At 49.5% G+C, this 14405-nt stretch overlaps 1 protein-coding gene across 9 annotated transcripts in view; it reads left to right on the top strand.

The window, feature by feature from the left end:
• Positions 1-14405, top strand: part of LOC121603624 (sodium/potassium-transporting ATPase subunit alpha) — a 66695-nt gene that overhangs the window by 25536 nt on the left and 26754 nt on the right. Inside the window, exons 1-2 of one of the 9 annotated variants that reach the window (XM_041932632.1) lie at positions 8509-9036; positions 12743-12871. The exons of 6 other annotated variants lie outside the window; for them this stretch is intronic. In XM_041932632.1, the coding sequence (XP_041788566.1) occupies positions 12863-12871 (9 nt within the window). In that variant the 5' untranslated portion in view covers positions 8509-9036; positions 12743-12862. Of the gene's footprint in view, positions 1-8508; positions 9037-10262; positions 10336-12742; positions 12872-14405 lie in introns of those variants that run through there. 2 more of the 9 variants (XM_041932635.1, XM_041932637.1) reach the window with 2 other exon arrangements.

The following is a 14405-nucleotide window of genomic DNA, read 5'->3' as shown; positions in this document are numbered from 1 at the left end:
GGTTTTAAAAACAGGTAGTGGTGATGAGTGGAAAAAGTAAAAAAAAAGGGATTCCTTTATTGCTTCGTTTTCTACTGACCTCCGTTTAAATTCTACCCAAATCCAACGGCCGGCTGGGCGCCTCCATTTGATGTTGAAATTTGTTTCTAATTGTTTATAGCGGATGCTACTGCATCGGGTTAAAGGTGTTTTTTGAAATGTACATTTAGCTGTTGATAAACGTTCGAACGACGAGTTCCAGCCAACCCCCCAGGTCCTAACCTTGCACTTTTTCAGTGTGGTGGTATCATTAGCGATTGTTATAGTTTCAACATCACCACCGGAGAGCAGCCCCTATTAGCACAGTCCCATTTTCAAGACGGCAATTCGCATGCTGGTGCGACGATGACAATTTCCATCGCAAACAAAGCCATCAAAAGAGAAGCGGAGGGAGGGTGGATCAGAACCAGTGCAAGAGCGCACCTGCCTTGTCGGTGGTGCGATATGATGTCGCACTATACTGTAGCAGCCTTGCGATCGTCCTCCACGACCACGAAGCATAACCACGGGGAATGGTCCGTTTGCGGCGTTCCAAATCGTGTCGTACTGTGCCGTCCGTTTTGAGTCATGGGTAATGCTCAAATTGATAAAATCTAGCACAATAAATTGTCTTAAATGATCACCACTGGTCGACGACGGTGGTGGACACTGGCGGAATGTTTTTCGGTGGATCAGAATAAATGTGAGTGGGAAGGGAAGAACACGATAAGATACACATATGCACAGCCCACTAGTTCCTGCAGCTAGTGCAGCTTCATTGCGATGTAGAAAGGTGGAGGAGAAGGGTCTTTGGAGTCGTTTCCAGCAGCTCGCTAGCCACCGGAAATGGTCAATCAGGCCGCTCATCTTGCCAACTCGGGAGGCCTCTTGATGCTGTCTCCAGGCGTTTGCCAAATCGAAGCTAAACTGGTTCTGGGGTTCGAATGCGAATGGTTTGTTTTAAGCGAAAATGGTTGGCATAATTTAGAACATTACAAAGCTTTGCCGGTTCGAACGAAAAGTTTCGTTAAAAATGAAGTTTTGTTAGTAAGTTGGTCAGTGTGTGCCAGCGCTTGCCAGACACAGACGAGTAACGGATGCGTAACATTTCAAGCGAATGCTAATTGACGCTAGATCCACCCGCCTCGGACAATGATTATAATCGTCACGCATACATAATAGTGATGGGTAAAGTTGGCAAAAATCTGGAGTCGATTCTGATCCGATTCCGGAAGGAAGGTCCGCTCAGCAATATCCGCAGCTTATTAAGAATCATAGCGAGCCGTCTGGAATTGCTCGGAGTCGTCTGGAGTCGTCCGGAGTCGTTCGGAGTGGTTCGGAGTCATCCAAAGTCGTCTGGAGTCGTCCGGAGTCGTCCGGATTCGTCCGGAGTCGTCCGGCGTCTTCCGGAATTTTCTGGAGTCGGAGTCGTCCGGAGTTGTTCGGCGTCATCCGGAGTCGTCCGGAGTCATCCGTAGTTGTTCGGAGTCATCCGGAGTCGTCCGGAGTAATCCGGGGTCGTCCGGAGTCATCCGGAGCTATCCGGAGTCATCCAGACTCTTGGCGATTTAGACAGAGTCGGAATCGTTCTAACAATAGCCGGAGCCGGATCGGAGTCGTGAGTGCGCTCCAGAGAGCACACCACTAATACGTCCATGACACGATACTCGATCATGCTCGAAATCTAGCACCTTTTCTAGCTGTGACTGTGTTCCAGGGGGTAAAGGCTGATCTTTACACAGGTATTTACACACGCCACGACAAAACGGACGTGCTCTCGCACGAGCTTACCGCAGCTTACGAAAAACACTACTAACGGCTTCGACGCAACAGCAACAGGAAGGGTGGTAGGTGCGTGACAGAAGGGCAGGGGCGAGTTTGGTTGTTTATGCAAAAACTGTAGCCACAGATAATGGAAGCTAATTAGTGATTAGCAGTGCGCGAGCTTCGAGGCCCACACCTATGGTGGATAAGACACACTGCGTGTGTATGTTAGTGTGCGCGTCCGTGGTGTAAAACATATTAGCGCACGCCCGCTGTCCATCGACATAAACACACACATGCACATACATACCTAAGGGCAGGGGCGGTATTAGACAAAACCGAAGGACAGCAGATATGGCACGGATCTAAGTGCGATCGTTTATCACACTTCCGAGATGTGGAGAAAGAGCCCCGCTCGTCTCCGGTTGGTGTTCTAGGCCGACTTGCAGGGCAGTGTGTGTCTGTGTGTAACTCGAGACATATTTTACATTCGTCACAAGTCAGCCACCACATACACATAGTATATGGCTAACGAACGTGGTTGGTGGCCGTGAAGCTTCGTTAGAACTAATTGGAAATAGGAACATACGGAGACGACGTAGCACAGTAGAGTGGACTCGTAGTGGTAGTGGATTCGTGGCGAAGTACGAATAACGACAATATCCTGCTGGAATGATAACAATCTGAACATGAGCGATTTGAAACAGCCACTAAAACAAGATGGCAGCTCTATTCTCTTTAAAACAAAGATCTGATACAATGCACAGACACCGTGATGGTCGAAATTACTGGGCACTTATGAGTGAGTCCTGGAGCCAAGCAGCTGTTTATCATTTGTCGCTGCCACCGGTGCAATGCTATTGCTGCTGCTGACGTCGATTACTACACTGACGGTTGTGTGATATTTGGAGCAGAGTCTCGATTATTGTCACAGGTCGGCGAGCAAGAGCATGTTTCATTAGGCAGTCCCGGGGCGCTATGGTGTTGTGCATGTGCATCCAGCTTCTCGGTCTCCAACTCCCCAATATCGTCGTGGGTGGGAACCGTGTGGTGGGGTTTGCATCGTTTCCTACCACCGGAATGCGCGCCTCCACTTCCACTTCGCTGGCAGCAGAAGATGCATGCACAGTGTGCCCACACACACACACACACACACACACAGGTTGGATCGCTGCTGGTGGATGCTCGAGCGCGAAATGAGAGCATTCATTTCCTACGTCATTTCCTTCTGGCATTTTTGTTGTTGCTCCTGTTCGGTGGTGGTTATCCCCCGGAGGCCGCCGTCGGCTTGTATGACGGAAAAGATCTAATTGGCCAACGGAAGAGAAAACATGAGGCGTTTCTCCAGCAGGAAAAGAAGGCTTGAAGCAGGTGTAGATGGTGTGGTACAACGAGGAATCGCTAGTGACTGCAGGCTAGTGGGAGGAGAAGGTAGTTGCTGCTGCATGTAAGTGTGTGTGTGTGTGCGTCGTGTATGTCCCCGTACTTTGCTGCTACTGCAATGCTGCACTGAGCACTGTGTGACACATAGTGGGGCGGCACCACCCGATAAGATAAGCGGGTCAGATAAGGCGGCAAACCACCGCGGTCGTGTTGTGTGGGGTTTGCAGCAGGTGGCATAGGTACTTTTACTCCATTATCTTCGCCAATTCCAAAAAAAAAAACGCAACAAATGGCGCTGCCGGCTGCTCATCGATCTTCTTCCGGCGGCGGGTGTGGTTTGCGTCAGTAATAACTGCGGCGCGGTATCATCTCCCCTCCACCGCGCTTAATGCGGCTTCTTGGGGAAGAGGTTGGGGTAGAGGTACGGCTATCGGGCGCAACCACTAAGCTTCTGCAGTATGAAATCCTTGCTGCATTACCTGACCCCACACGGTACACTGATGTGTATCGCACTCTCGGGGAAGGTCGAAACCGTACAATCAATCGCTCGTTCGCTGGTAAAGCGTTGGTCTTACGTCATCATAGCGATTGTTTTCCACAGGCAGGCTGTGATTCGTTTCGCAAGACCCGCTTCTGTGTGTTGATATCACAATGGAGTGTGTGTTAGAATGGCAAGAGACACAGGTTTCGGCTGACGTTACTGCTGCTTTCACTCTCTCTCTCTCTCTCTCTCTCTCTCTCTCTCTCTCTCTCTCTCTCTCTCTCTCTCTTTTCTCCCGCTGTCCGAGTACTCCGTGTACCACCAGCGCAGCATTACGCACGGCCCACTGGTCGCATTCGTTTTGCGTTCTCGTCCTCAGGAATTGAATAATGGCCGGTTGCTGATTGCGCTCAATATATGCAGATGTATATATTGCATGACATGGATGGAGGGTGGGTGGTTGGCCGGGGAGTTGTCGTGGAATTATGTCGGGGGGAAGGGGGCTAGTCGTGGTAGTACCATACATAGACGCGCTACAGGCAAGCGCTACAACCTTTCTTCCGCCGACGGTGCGTTACCGCTTAAGTATGCGGTGGTGCGGCCACAGTGTGGTGTGCTAGGGTGAATCTTCTCCCGTGTCGAACCTCCCCCGTGTCTCCCGAATCCAAAACGTCTTGGGGCGTGAGGGAAACGTACAGAATAAAGTTCTCCCGGCCACCGTCAATCAGGGCGATCAGCATAATTGAGCTGCCCCACTGTCCGGTGGACACACGCGCTGAACCGCTTCCTTCAGAACTCGTGGGCTTCTCCTGGTCAACCGCGAATAATTGCACACAGCAGCAATCAGGGCGCGTGCGGCGAGCGGGATGGGATCGGGTGGGTAGGAGCATAATGCACAAGAAGACGTGTGACAGGCCCAGCGCAGGAGAGACACGTTGTGAAATTCAATATTTATGTCTTCCTTGTTAGAGCCGGGTTTCCGGCCCCATGCCTAGAGCCGGACAAATTTCGCGTTTTGTAATGTAATCAGCAGCCACAGCGCAAAAGCTGGCTGATGATAAAACTTTGCACTAGAACATGGTCGTGTCTAATAAAGTTCGGAGCGGGCTTCCTTTTCTTTCCCCGATGGTTTGTGTTAAGTGGACGCACATGAACAGCACAGCGCGCCGCGCGGTGAAGGTGTGATGGAACGGGCAGCCCAAGGCGAGCGAAATTAGTCGGGTGCGAGTCGTGGCTAGGCTTCAAGGGCACTCCAGCGTGTCGAAACAAATGGAACACGGGCCACGTCGACAGATTAGCGCCTGTTTTTGTGCGACAGATCTCTAGAAGAGAGAAAACACATAATCAAGCGAGCTTGATTGGAGATACTGGTTCACGCAAACTTTATCGATCAAGGAACGTTCGTGTGGAGCGCGTCATCGTCCAGCACTCTTGCCCAAGACGAGGATGCGGGGATACACACACGCGCGCGTTAATCGAATTTGACTGGTCAAATAATAATCTGTGACTACACGAGCCATCGAGCGCTAATCGAACGGTACAAAAGGCGTACCCCCGTCCACCTGGGCCGTTGGAGTAAAGGCGCGTTTTAATCAAGCGCACGTGCTCAAATTCTTGCGCTCGATTTTCACCCGACCCGAAACGAACGATATGTTGGGTGTTTGTTTATCGGCTCGCTAAACTTATGCCAATTTTGACAGGCTTGGCATGCACACAAAGCACACACCGAACCGTAGGAAACAAGAGAGAGAGCGCGCGTGTGTGTGAGCGAGCGGCGAGGAAGGTTGTATGTTTGCCAACGATCGTGATACTGCCGATAATATGCTGTGTGGCTTTACAGAGTGCCGGTGCTAATAGTTTGTTTGCCGTTTCGCGTCGCTCAAAATCCGGCCGCACGAATGGCAGAGAGCAAAGTTGTGAAAATTATTACGCACGTGAAAATTGAGCCTCCAATCCCACCATACACTGTGTGGAGGGACTATTTGTTGTTGTTGTTGTTGTTGTTGTTGTTGTCTGCTCGTCTTCGTTCCAGTAGGGTGTACGTCCGAGAGCGTTGGCAAATGTTGCGAAAGCATCTCGCGCGAGGACTCCAGTGGGTTGAAATAATTGATTCAAGTTGCTGGAATATAATATTCTACAATAAAACTGTATGAATCTACCAATAAGCGAAAGATTGTAAAGCTTCCAGCAATTATTTTCTTGAGAAATTTGCGTTTCGTAACGCCTCCCGCTCAGTCAGTCTCAGGCTGTGAAAGGTGCGGTCGTAGTTGGTAGTCTTTTTCCTGTATTTCCTCTTCTCCCTTTTGCGGTACGGAAGCTAACTGGCGGAAATCTAATAAAACTTTCCGCCAATTTCACCATTTGCGTGGCGTCGTCGGTGGGAAGGCAAAAGAGTCCCGAAGAGCTTATTCCCTCCGCGCACCGCTCCGCTCGGTGCCTGGCGAGACTAAACGCCGAAGGATTGTGCTGGGCGTACGAAAATACATACATCCACTCCACACACCCACACACACACACACATTCCTGTGCAGCAGTAGCAGCAGAGGCTACATAAGAACCGAATCAGAACGGATATCCGCCTGGTGGTGGTGCGGCGGTAAGACGAAAGGGACGAAATCCAATTTTTAATCCCTGCCTCATGACATTTGATATGTGCTGTGTGTGTGCTATAAAAAAAAGGCCCGAGACAAATAATGCGGTAAATGGAACATGGCAGCGGCTGCTGCCGTACACAACCAGCTCCCGCCAGCCAGCCTGTGTCCTTCCCTATTCAGCAATGTGAAGGATGGCACGGTGTGGGGACGGCGAATAGAGCAACAACAAAAAAAAGGGCAAGGACATTGGTAGGGTGACAGTTTCCGATTGCCTTCTTTTTCGGATTTGTTTGCTGCTACTACTACTGCTGCTGCTGTTGCTGTGCAAACGTAGCAATTTGTTGTGTTGTGTAAGCACCCATGTTCTTCTTGGCGACCCCAGGCCGCGGCCCCGTACGTCTTCCGGTTCGTTCCGGGGTTTTGGTCGCCTTCCTCTGAGGTGAAGACGTAAATGCATACGTTGGGGTAAGCTTAGGGAAATGGTCAAGGGAAAAGCGTTCACTATGGGGGGACTGAGCGATTGTCTTCCTTGTTTTTTTTTTGTTCCTGGTGTGTCTCCTTCCCTCCCTCCCGTTATCCTTGCAGGTTGATAGAACAACACAAATCGATGCCTATTTTTTTGTGTGGACCCACGGGGTTGTTGGGACGACTCCTTTCGCCCCATGCGCGGCACAAATCGACTGGTAATGGTATGAGGTTCGTCCGGTGGTGTGCAATCCACCGTGGGGGAGAAGCGTTTGTACACTGGTACGCGATCGGGGGCGATAAGCCGTGTCACCTCCAATCGCGTGCCTTATCCGGTTGGGCTAAGCAGCTATTTGGTGGGGTAGTTGCTCTGTAGAAGCTTTCACCCTACGCCAGAGCTGCTGTTATCGTCAAGCTCCTCTTGAACGTGTGTCGATACACCACGCGATCTGCACCTGCACTCGGATCTTTTTTCTTGTGTGTTTGTGTGTGTGTGTGTGCAGTCAAATCCTTAACAATTTTGAGAACCATTTTAGCGGGTGTGTGTGTGTGTGTGTGTGTGTGTGTGTGTGTTTGTGTGTCAGAATGGAAAATGAGATTATGCAATTCCTTAACCAGTTCCTTGGTCGGCTCGACTGCTGCTTGGTTTCCGATGGTTCAACCGAGAGCTCCATGCAGGAGAGGTTACATCCTCGCCACCTCAACCCTCCCCCGCCCTGAAGTCCTTCGCGCTTGAAGCTTTTTCTCTCCCGGAGAGCTTTTTTGGGTTCCGATTTGTTTCCTTTTTTTCGATTGCGCGCGGGAGAGTGTTTGAAAATTCTCCCAACAAAACAGACAACACGCTGCTACCAGCAGGAGGAGGAGGCGGGGGGGGGGAAATAAAAACTACAACACGCCGAATGAAATGGTTATGCACCATCCCCAAACTTGATTTTGACGTTTTGAGCACCAATAATCGTCTGGAGGCAAGATCTTTGGTTCCCGATAGGCAAACGGTTCGATTCCGGTGCGTTTGATTACTAAAATAAATACAATTGTGGGAAGGGGCGTGAGGGCAGAGGAAGCTCATGTGTGTGTGTGTGTATCGTTCAAAGTTTTGTGACGCAGTATGACGTCATACCGCTGGCGCACTCGCGTCGTTCACGCGATGGTTCAATCGCGCGCTCCAGAAAGCTTTCGATTACGACTGATAAACTGGATGGGAGCGCGCGAGAGAGACAGAGAGATAGAGAGTGGGAGCGCGAGAGCGAGTGGGCGAATAAAAGAGGGTGGTTTTTGTGAAGCGGTGGGGGTGAAACGATGGCGGCTTACTGTGCCGGCGGACGCGGGGGAGTATGCGCTCGCACGGCTAGGATTACTAAGAAGAAAAGAGAGACAGAGAGAGAGAGAGAGAGAGAGAGAGAGAGAGAGAGATATAGAGAGCGAAAGGGCTAATAGATGGAGAGGGAAACTGTCGCGCGAGAGAGTGAGAGCATTGCAAATTTGTGCTCTTCGTGTGTAGTGTGCGTTCGTGTGTGTGCAGGTAGTGGCCAAACGGTAAAGGATGTTGCCGTCCGCTCCCGCCTGCCACACGGGGTCACCCCAACCCCCATCCATCGCACCAAAGGGGATGATGGTTGCTAGTAGACACATGCTCTCGCGCGCTCTCCGAACTCTGGTTCCAATATTTCTCCGAACCGTTCCTCCCCTCCATCCCCACTCCACGCTTCCTTGCGCCTTCGCTCTCGGCCGTCTTCGGCCGACCCGCGTCAGGGCCCAGCACCGAGTCGCGCTCCGGCTCGCAAGCGCTTAAACGAAAAGCCACCGCACCGATGCTGCTCAGTTGAGCGCCGTGCCTGATCGAAGAAGGTCGCGTTTTAACTGGTGTGTTCCGACTCGATCCGACCACAGCCCTTCCCTTCCGGTTGCAGGACTGGTTCGCCCCTCAGCGCGCACAGTTTGTGCCGTGACCGTGAGCGTCCCGTTGTGCGTGTGTGTGTGCGGTGTGTCGCGGCTTTCGTGTGCGCGTGTACGGTGCGCACTGGCGTGAGTGTGTGCGTGCAGCAGCGCTCTGTGTCTGTGTGCTTGGGGTTTGTGTGCCGGATAGCAGCCGGAGTGACCCACTGTTAGTGGGTGTGTGTGTGTGTGCTTTAGTGAGTGTGTGTGTGTGTGTGCGATTTGCACACATCTACACTTCCTTCGTGTGCGGGTCTGTGTGCGTGTGTGGCTGTTAGTGCCACCCACCCTCAGCAGAGCAGAGTCGTCTCCCTCCTGCGATACTTGCGGGAGGTTGGAAAAGCCAAGCACCACATCAGCGTTGCGGAAAAGTCTTTCAGCCGAAGTATCCAATAGGTGCGTAAATCAGCGCGTTGTGTGTCCACTCGGTGATCGCTCGGTCGGGCGGCAGTACGTACACCCTTTGCCTTGCCTGGTCACAAGTACACAATACCTGGTCGTCGACGACATTACGACATCCTTGGGTGTGTGCTGGTGGTGTGTCTGTGTGTGTATGTCCTTTTTCATTTGAATCTCAAACAAACGAGAAGGCTCATCAAACTATCACCGTGTGTGTGTGTGGATCGATTAACCTTTACAGAGGACTCTTTTTTGTCCTATTGGAAAAAAAACCCTTAAAATGTGTGTAGTGATGGTGCACTAAAGGACGGTGTAGGCGTGAGGACGTGTGTGAGAGTTTGATGGTTTCTCCATTTTCCCGTTTTTACGATGGCACCCAGGACTGCAAGGACACACATGCGATGAAGGGTTGAAGTGTGCGTTTCTGGCAGTGTGTATGTGTGAATGTGTGACTTCCCCTATTACCAGTGTCGAAAGAATCGTCACTTCTTCTGCCCAAAACGATTTTTAGTTGTGACTTTTGCCTACTTAGTGACGATATGGTAGCTCCAAAACGAAATTCCACCCAATGACCTCCAAAAGCGTCCTACGACTGAAACATGTGTGTGTGTGTGTGCTTTACGTGCGTGTGCGTGCGTGTTTGCAGGGGATCCTGTACCCAAGAATGTGGGTCCCACTTAGGTTGGTTAGCTTTTTTACTTCTGAACCTCAGAACAATTCGGTTACGACACAAGGACATGGGAGTTAAAGTTCCAAGGAAGCAGAGGATGAAAATATGGTTCGCTGGAGCAAAAAAAAGCACTGTTATCCTTCCTATCGGATACGGGCGAGCGAGATCTGCGAGAGAGCGCTCTCGCCGTTTTGGAGTGTGACACTCACAACAAAATTGAGGAAATGGGTTCCGAAAAATGAGTGCCAACGAAAAGTGAGCAGGATCTCACTTTGGGAGTTACGAGAGCAAAGAGTCCCGCTCTCTCACTCTCTCGCTCTCCCGCTGTTTGAAGGACGGCGGATTGATCCTTCGCGCTTCGGTCGTCTTGACGTCGTCTCGGCAAGGAAGACGTTGCGCGATCGGGACGAAAATCGGTACCCACTTGCAGTACGGGAATTCATTCCAGTCTCGACATTCTTTTGCAATACGCTTCAGCGTTTTAAGCGAAAGCGTATATACAACACCCTTCCGTGCGCGTGTGGTGTGTATTAGGAACAACGGTTTCTTTTTTTTCAAATTCCAGTGCAAAATCCTCCGTCCGTACTTAGACCCGGTTTCGGTGGTTAAGCAGTGCTGCTAACCCGGTAGGCATAATTAGGGGAGGAGCCGTTTTGTGGTGCGGTGTCAGATGGGCTTGCTTTTATGTAACACTGCCCGTGCGCACTGGTGCGCTGGGTCTTGTTAGTGGCGTAAAGGATCTGTTTTCGTATTGGAAAGCAATAAGATTAATAAATTAATTTGAATTTGGTCGTTCTGCTGGTTCCACAAACATTTTAAGGTGAAAAATCGTAATAATAACACCGTCCCGACGGGTTACGGGTTCTGAGCTGACCAAAACCTTGGCACGCGGACAGTCGCTAGCCGTGGAAGTGAGACCGCAGAAGACGACAAACAAAAAAAACCAGAAGGCAGAAAATAGATTCGCCGCCAATTGAGAGGTGTCTTTACCGTCTCCCGCCTAAGAAGTGCAGCGAAAAAAAAACCAAAGCAAAAAACTGTGAAATTTGTCTGCTGTTGTAGAGCACAGGTCAAAGCGACCAACAAAAAAAGTATTTAAAAGTGCTAAAAACACGCGACAACGCGCTGAAGAACATAGTTAATTACGGTGGGAAGAAGCGATGTGATAAATATAATTTTACTCTACATGACGTTGAGCGAACGACGAAAGAGGATGGAGGGAGAGATAGAGAGAGAAGGGTGGTGTATTTCGTGATTCGTCTAGGTGGTGGATTTTTCTCAATTTTCCGTCTGTTGATTGGCGTGTGTGCGTGTGTGATGAAACTTTTATGGTGTGCGTAGCTTTTTTTTTAAATGAAAAAGTATGGAAAAAACGTGTAAAAAACTAAGTGTGTAAACGTGTGTTGAATCGGTTTGCAAAGTGCTTTTGAATGATGAGGACGTGTTGACTAACCGTATGGGAGACAACTTTTGACGTACAGAGAAAGGGAGAGCCCAAGTAAAAGGGAAGGATTGTGTGTTCGTTACATAGGAGGAGGTGCCATTGTAAACGGAAGTGAAACGCCACTCGTGATCCTTTATCGCTGGCGCCTTGTGATGTATGCGCCATCACACACTGATAGCAGCTCCGCACATATACCTGCAACGGTTTGATGAATGCTACTGCTACTACTATTACCACCGTCACTACACCATCACTGCAGTTTTTGCAGTTTATACACGGAAGAACGTTTCATGCTGCGAGGAACATTGATGCCATTTAATCATTTATATATTTTCCAGAAATTAGATTGCGTTTTAAAATATGTTGATACAAATCTTCAACCCCAAATGATCATATGATATCCCTTCGGGTGTGGGGTAAGAAGCAGTGACGGAGAAAAGTGTACCACACAAACATTAACAGATTTTCGTGTCGCTCATTAAATGATTTTCTCTTGCGCGCTCTCGCTCTATCCGTCCATCTATCTGAGCGGAAGCAGGATGTTCCCGCACCCGTTCGTGTTCTCATTGAAATGAGACGCAAACTGCGGGAGATGAAAATTTATTTTTGGGCTTTTTTCTTTTTTCTACTATGAAAAGAGGCAGTTTTTGCCACCGACCCTCCCACCCCGTGGTTTGAGGTCAGTTTTGCGGCCATCCACACCACGTTTTGCTGTGTCCCGTGTCTATTGCAGCACGAGTTGTAGCCAGCAGCTAGACCAGAAGCTAGATCGACAACCGTTTTAGTTTTCTCTGCGTTCTGTAACCTGTTTGGTAAACGTTACACATTTTGAAGCACATTCGTCTGTTACGGGTGTGATTTTGTGTTTTGCCTGTTCATTACCATTTGGCAGGTGCCATCTTACTTGTGGACAATGTTCCCAATTTGCACGTTGAGGCACGCATTCTCTTTCTGCTCAAACGCAATGGTGTGTGGTGGGTTAGCATTTTCCTTTTTCCTAAGTGAACGAGAGCGAAGCAATTACGGCGTGTAGAAGAGAGTGTGCTCTTAATGAGTGACCAACGAGCGAAGAACGGTTCGAGAGAGAGAGAGAGAGAAAAGGAATTGAGTTTTCCACAGAGCTTTTCAGCAGCTGCTGGTGGCCTGTTCGCTCTCTTCTATGGTACACAGTTTTCCATCTCTCAATTATACTACACCGTGCCGTGAAGCTCCTGCCCCATTCCTACCCGAGAGAGAGAGCAGTGAGGGAAGGGTAGAAATGGTGGAAAGAAAACGTCGCGTTGCGCAACTGTTTCGATCCGGCGGCATGTGTCTTGGAATCAGGAGGTTTCCTTGCCGTCCGTGGTATTTCACGCTCATATGACACGTGTGTATGTGTATGTGTGTGTACATGTAAAGTGGTCACTCTTTACGATTGTTAACATTTCTGCCCATAGCATAAGGTTCCGTTTACATGTCTGTTAAAAGAGTTGTGTGTTTGTTTATTGTTTTATTGCATTTCGCTTTTCCTTTTCTTTACGCTTCCAACTGCAATGTCCCCTCCCCAACCCACACATGGTCTGAAAAAAAAAACACACACACACACACAGTAGTGTGCGAGAAGTGGCTGGTGAAAGCACACTGGCTCTATACTCTTACAGCTGGTAGCGCTGCTTGTCCGTGTTTGTCCTTCACTTCCCGCCAGGCATTAGAGCAAGAGGGCACACACAATGCCTCAGGTAGGTTTGTTTCGGGCGGGACGCAACGACGGAGGAGACAAAGTCTGAAAACCCTAGCTCTTTCCAAACATGTATCACAGAACGCGACAAAAAGTTCTCTAAAGACCGTGACGTGAAAATGGAGCAGCAAACACAATCAACGAACTCAACGAACGAACTGAACAAGAAATTAGATTCCAGCCCGCAGGCATCTGCCTCCACCGTATTACATAATGCTGCGACAGGACCTGGCAGCGCATTGCACTGGAAATAGTTGTGAAATACTGAACGAAAGAAATGCAAAAACATTATTATGAGAATATTTTTTCTTCCTTTTTATGGACAATTCAGTTCCGGCATTGTTGATGCGAAAGCTTTCAATGCTTCCATCGGGGTCGGCCCTTTTATGTTTTTTTCCCGAGTGTTACATAATCATGCGACAAAACGTAATCACCTGAAGCATTCCTATGGTATATAGTTACTCTGCTTTCATTGCTTTGAGTATATAATAGTAGTGAGAACAATTCTATTACGACAAATTGAGAATTTATACACAAGAGTTTTTTTTTACACTGTGTTGTGTATTTCGCTCGTGTACCAAAGGTCGCAAATGGAGGAGGGGGTACATTATTGATTTTCAAACGTGCTGCTGCTGCTGTGTCGAACTTCTACGTGGTTGTTCTGTTGCGACTGCTGTGATGTTGTGCCTTACAGTAAGCAATAATTGCAACCGCACGATACATAGACATCCACTAAACCCCCGCACACATGCACGAAAGCCTTGCTAACGGCGTTGTTTATACATATATTCGCGTTGGACAAAAATACCCATTCATGGTGTCAAGTGTGTGTGTGTGTGTGTGTGTGTGTGTGTGCCTACGCAAATCAACTCTGCCGACGGAACGAACGGGCGCAGCGGGGAGGTACAACATTCCAGCAGAAATAAATCAATCACCTTCGACTCGCCAAAACGATCCACGATGCTACGATTCGATGGACATTGATTGGACTGTGTAACACGATGCGCCCGTCTCCCCCCCCCCCCCCCCCCGCCCCTCTACCCGTCCGTCCCCACAGTCACGTCGAGGCCTCCTCTTCTCGCTTGATTGTGGGTCAATGATGTGGTGGTGGTGGTGGTAGAATAAACGAGCACGGTGTCGTCGCGTACAGCGCGAATCGTTTCGTTTCGGCGGTCCGCAGTCGCACAAAAGCATCGCTCACAAAACGGTCGGTGGCAGCAAAATTATCGAACAATTTCACCCTTCAAACATTGCCTAAAAAATTGCTGAAGGACACGGCACGGGTAACTGCCGAAAAGTGAACTGCGTACAAACGAAGGAGCCCCGCTCTCTCCAGAACACCGCGGCTGCTAGTTTGAGCGATGCCGGCTGTGGCTGCAAAAGCAAACACTTTTTTAATACATTTTAGCGTTTGAAACGCGCACATACACACCGAGCATTTGGAGGGGTTTAAAAAGATTTACGATTTCACAAATTTGCCCGTTTGTGTTGGGGTGCACACTTTGAAGATGTGACAGCGTGGGATACGTTCGTAA

Source organism: Anopheles merus, chromosome 2R, assembly GCF_017562075.2.
Source record: "Anopheles merus strain MAF chromosome 2R, AmerM5.1, whole genome shotgun sequence".
Classification (NCBI taxonomy): Eukaryota; Metazoa; Arthropoda; class Insecta; order Diptera; family Culicidae; genus Anopheles; species Anopheles merus.
This window is presented reverse-complemented; position numbering and strand designations above follow the sequence as displayed.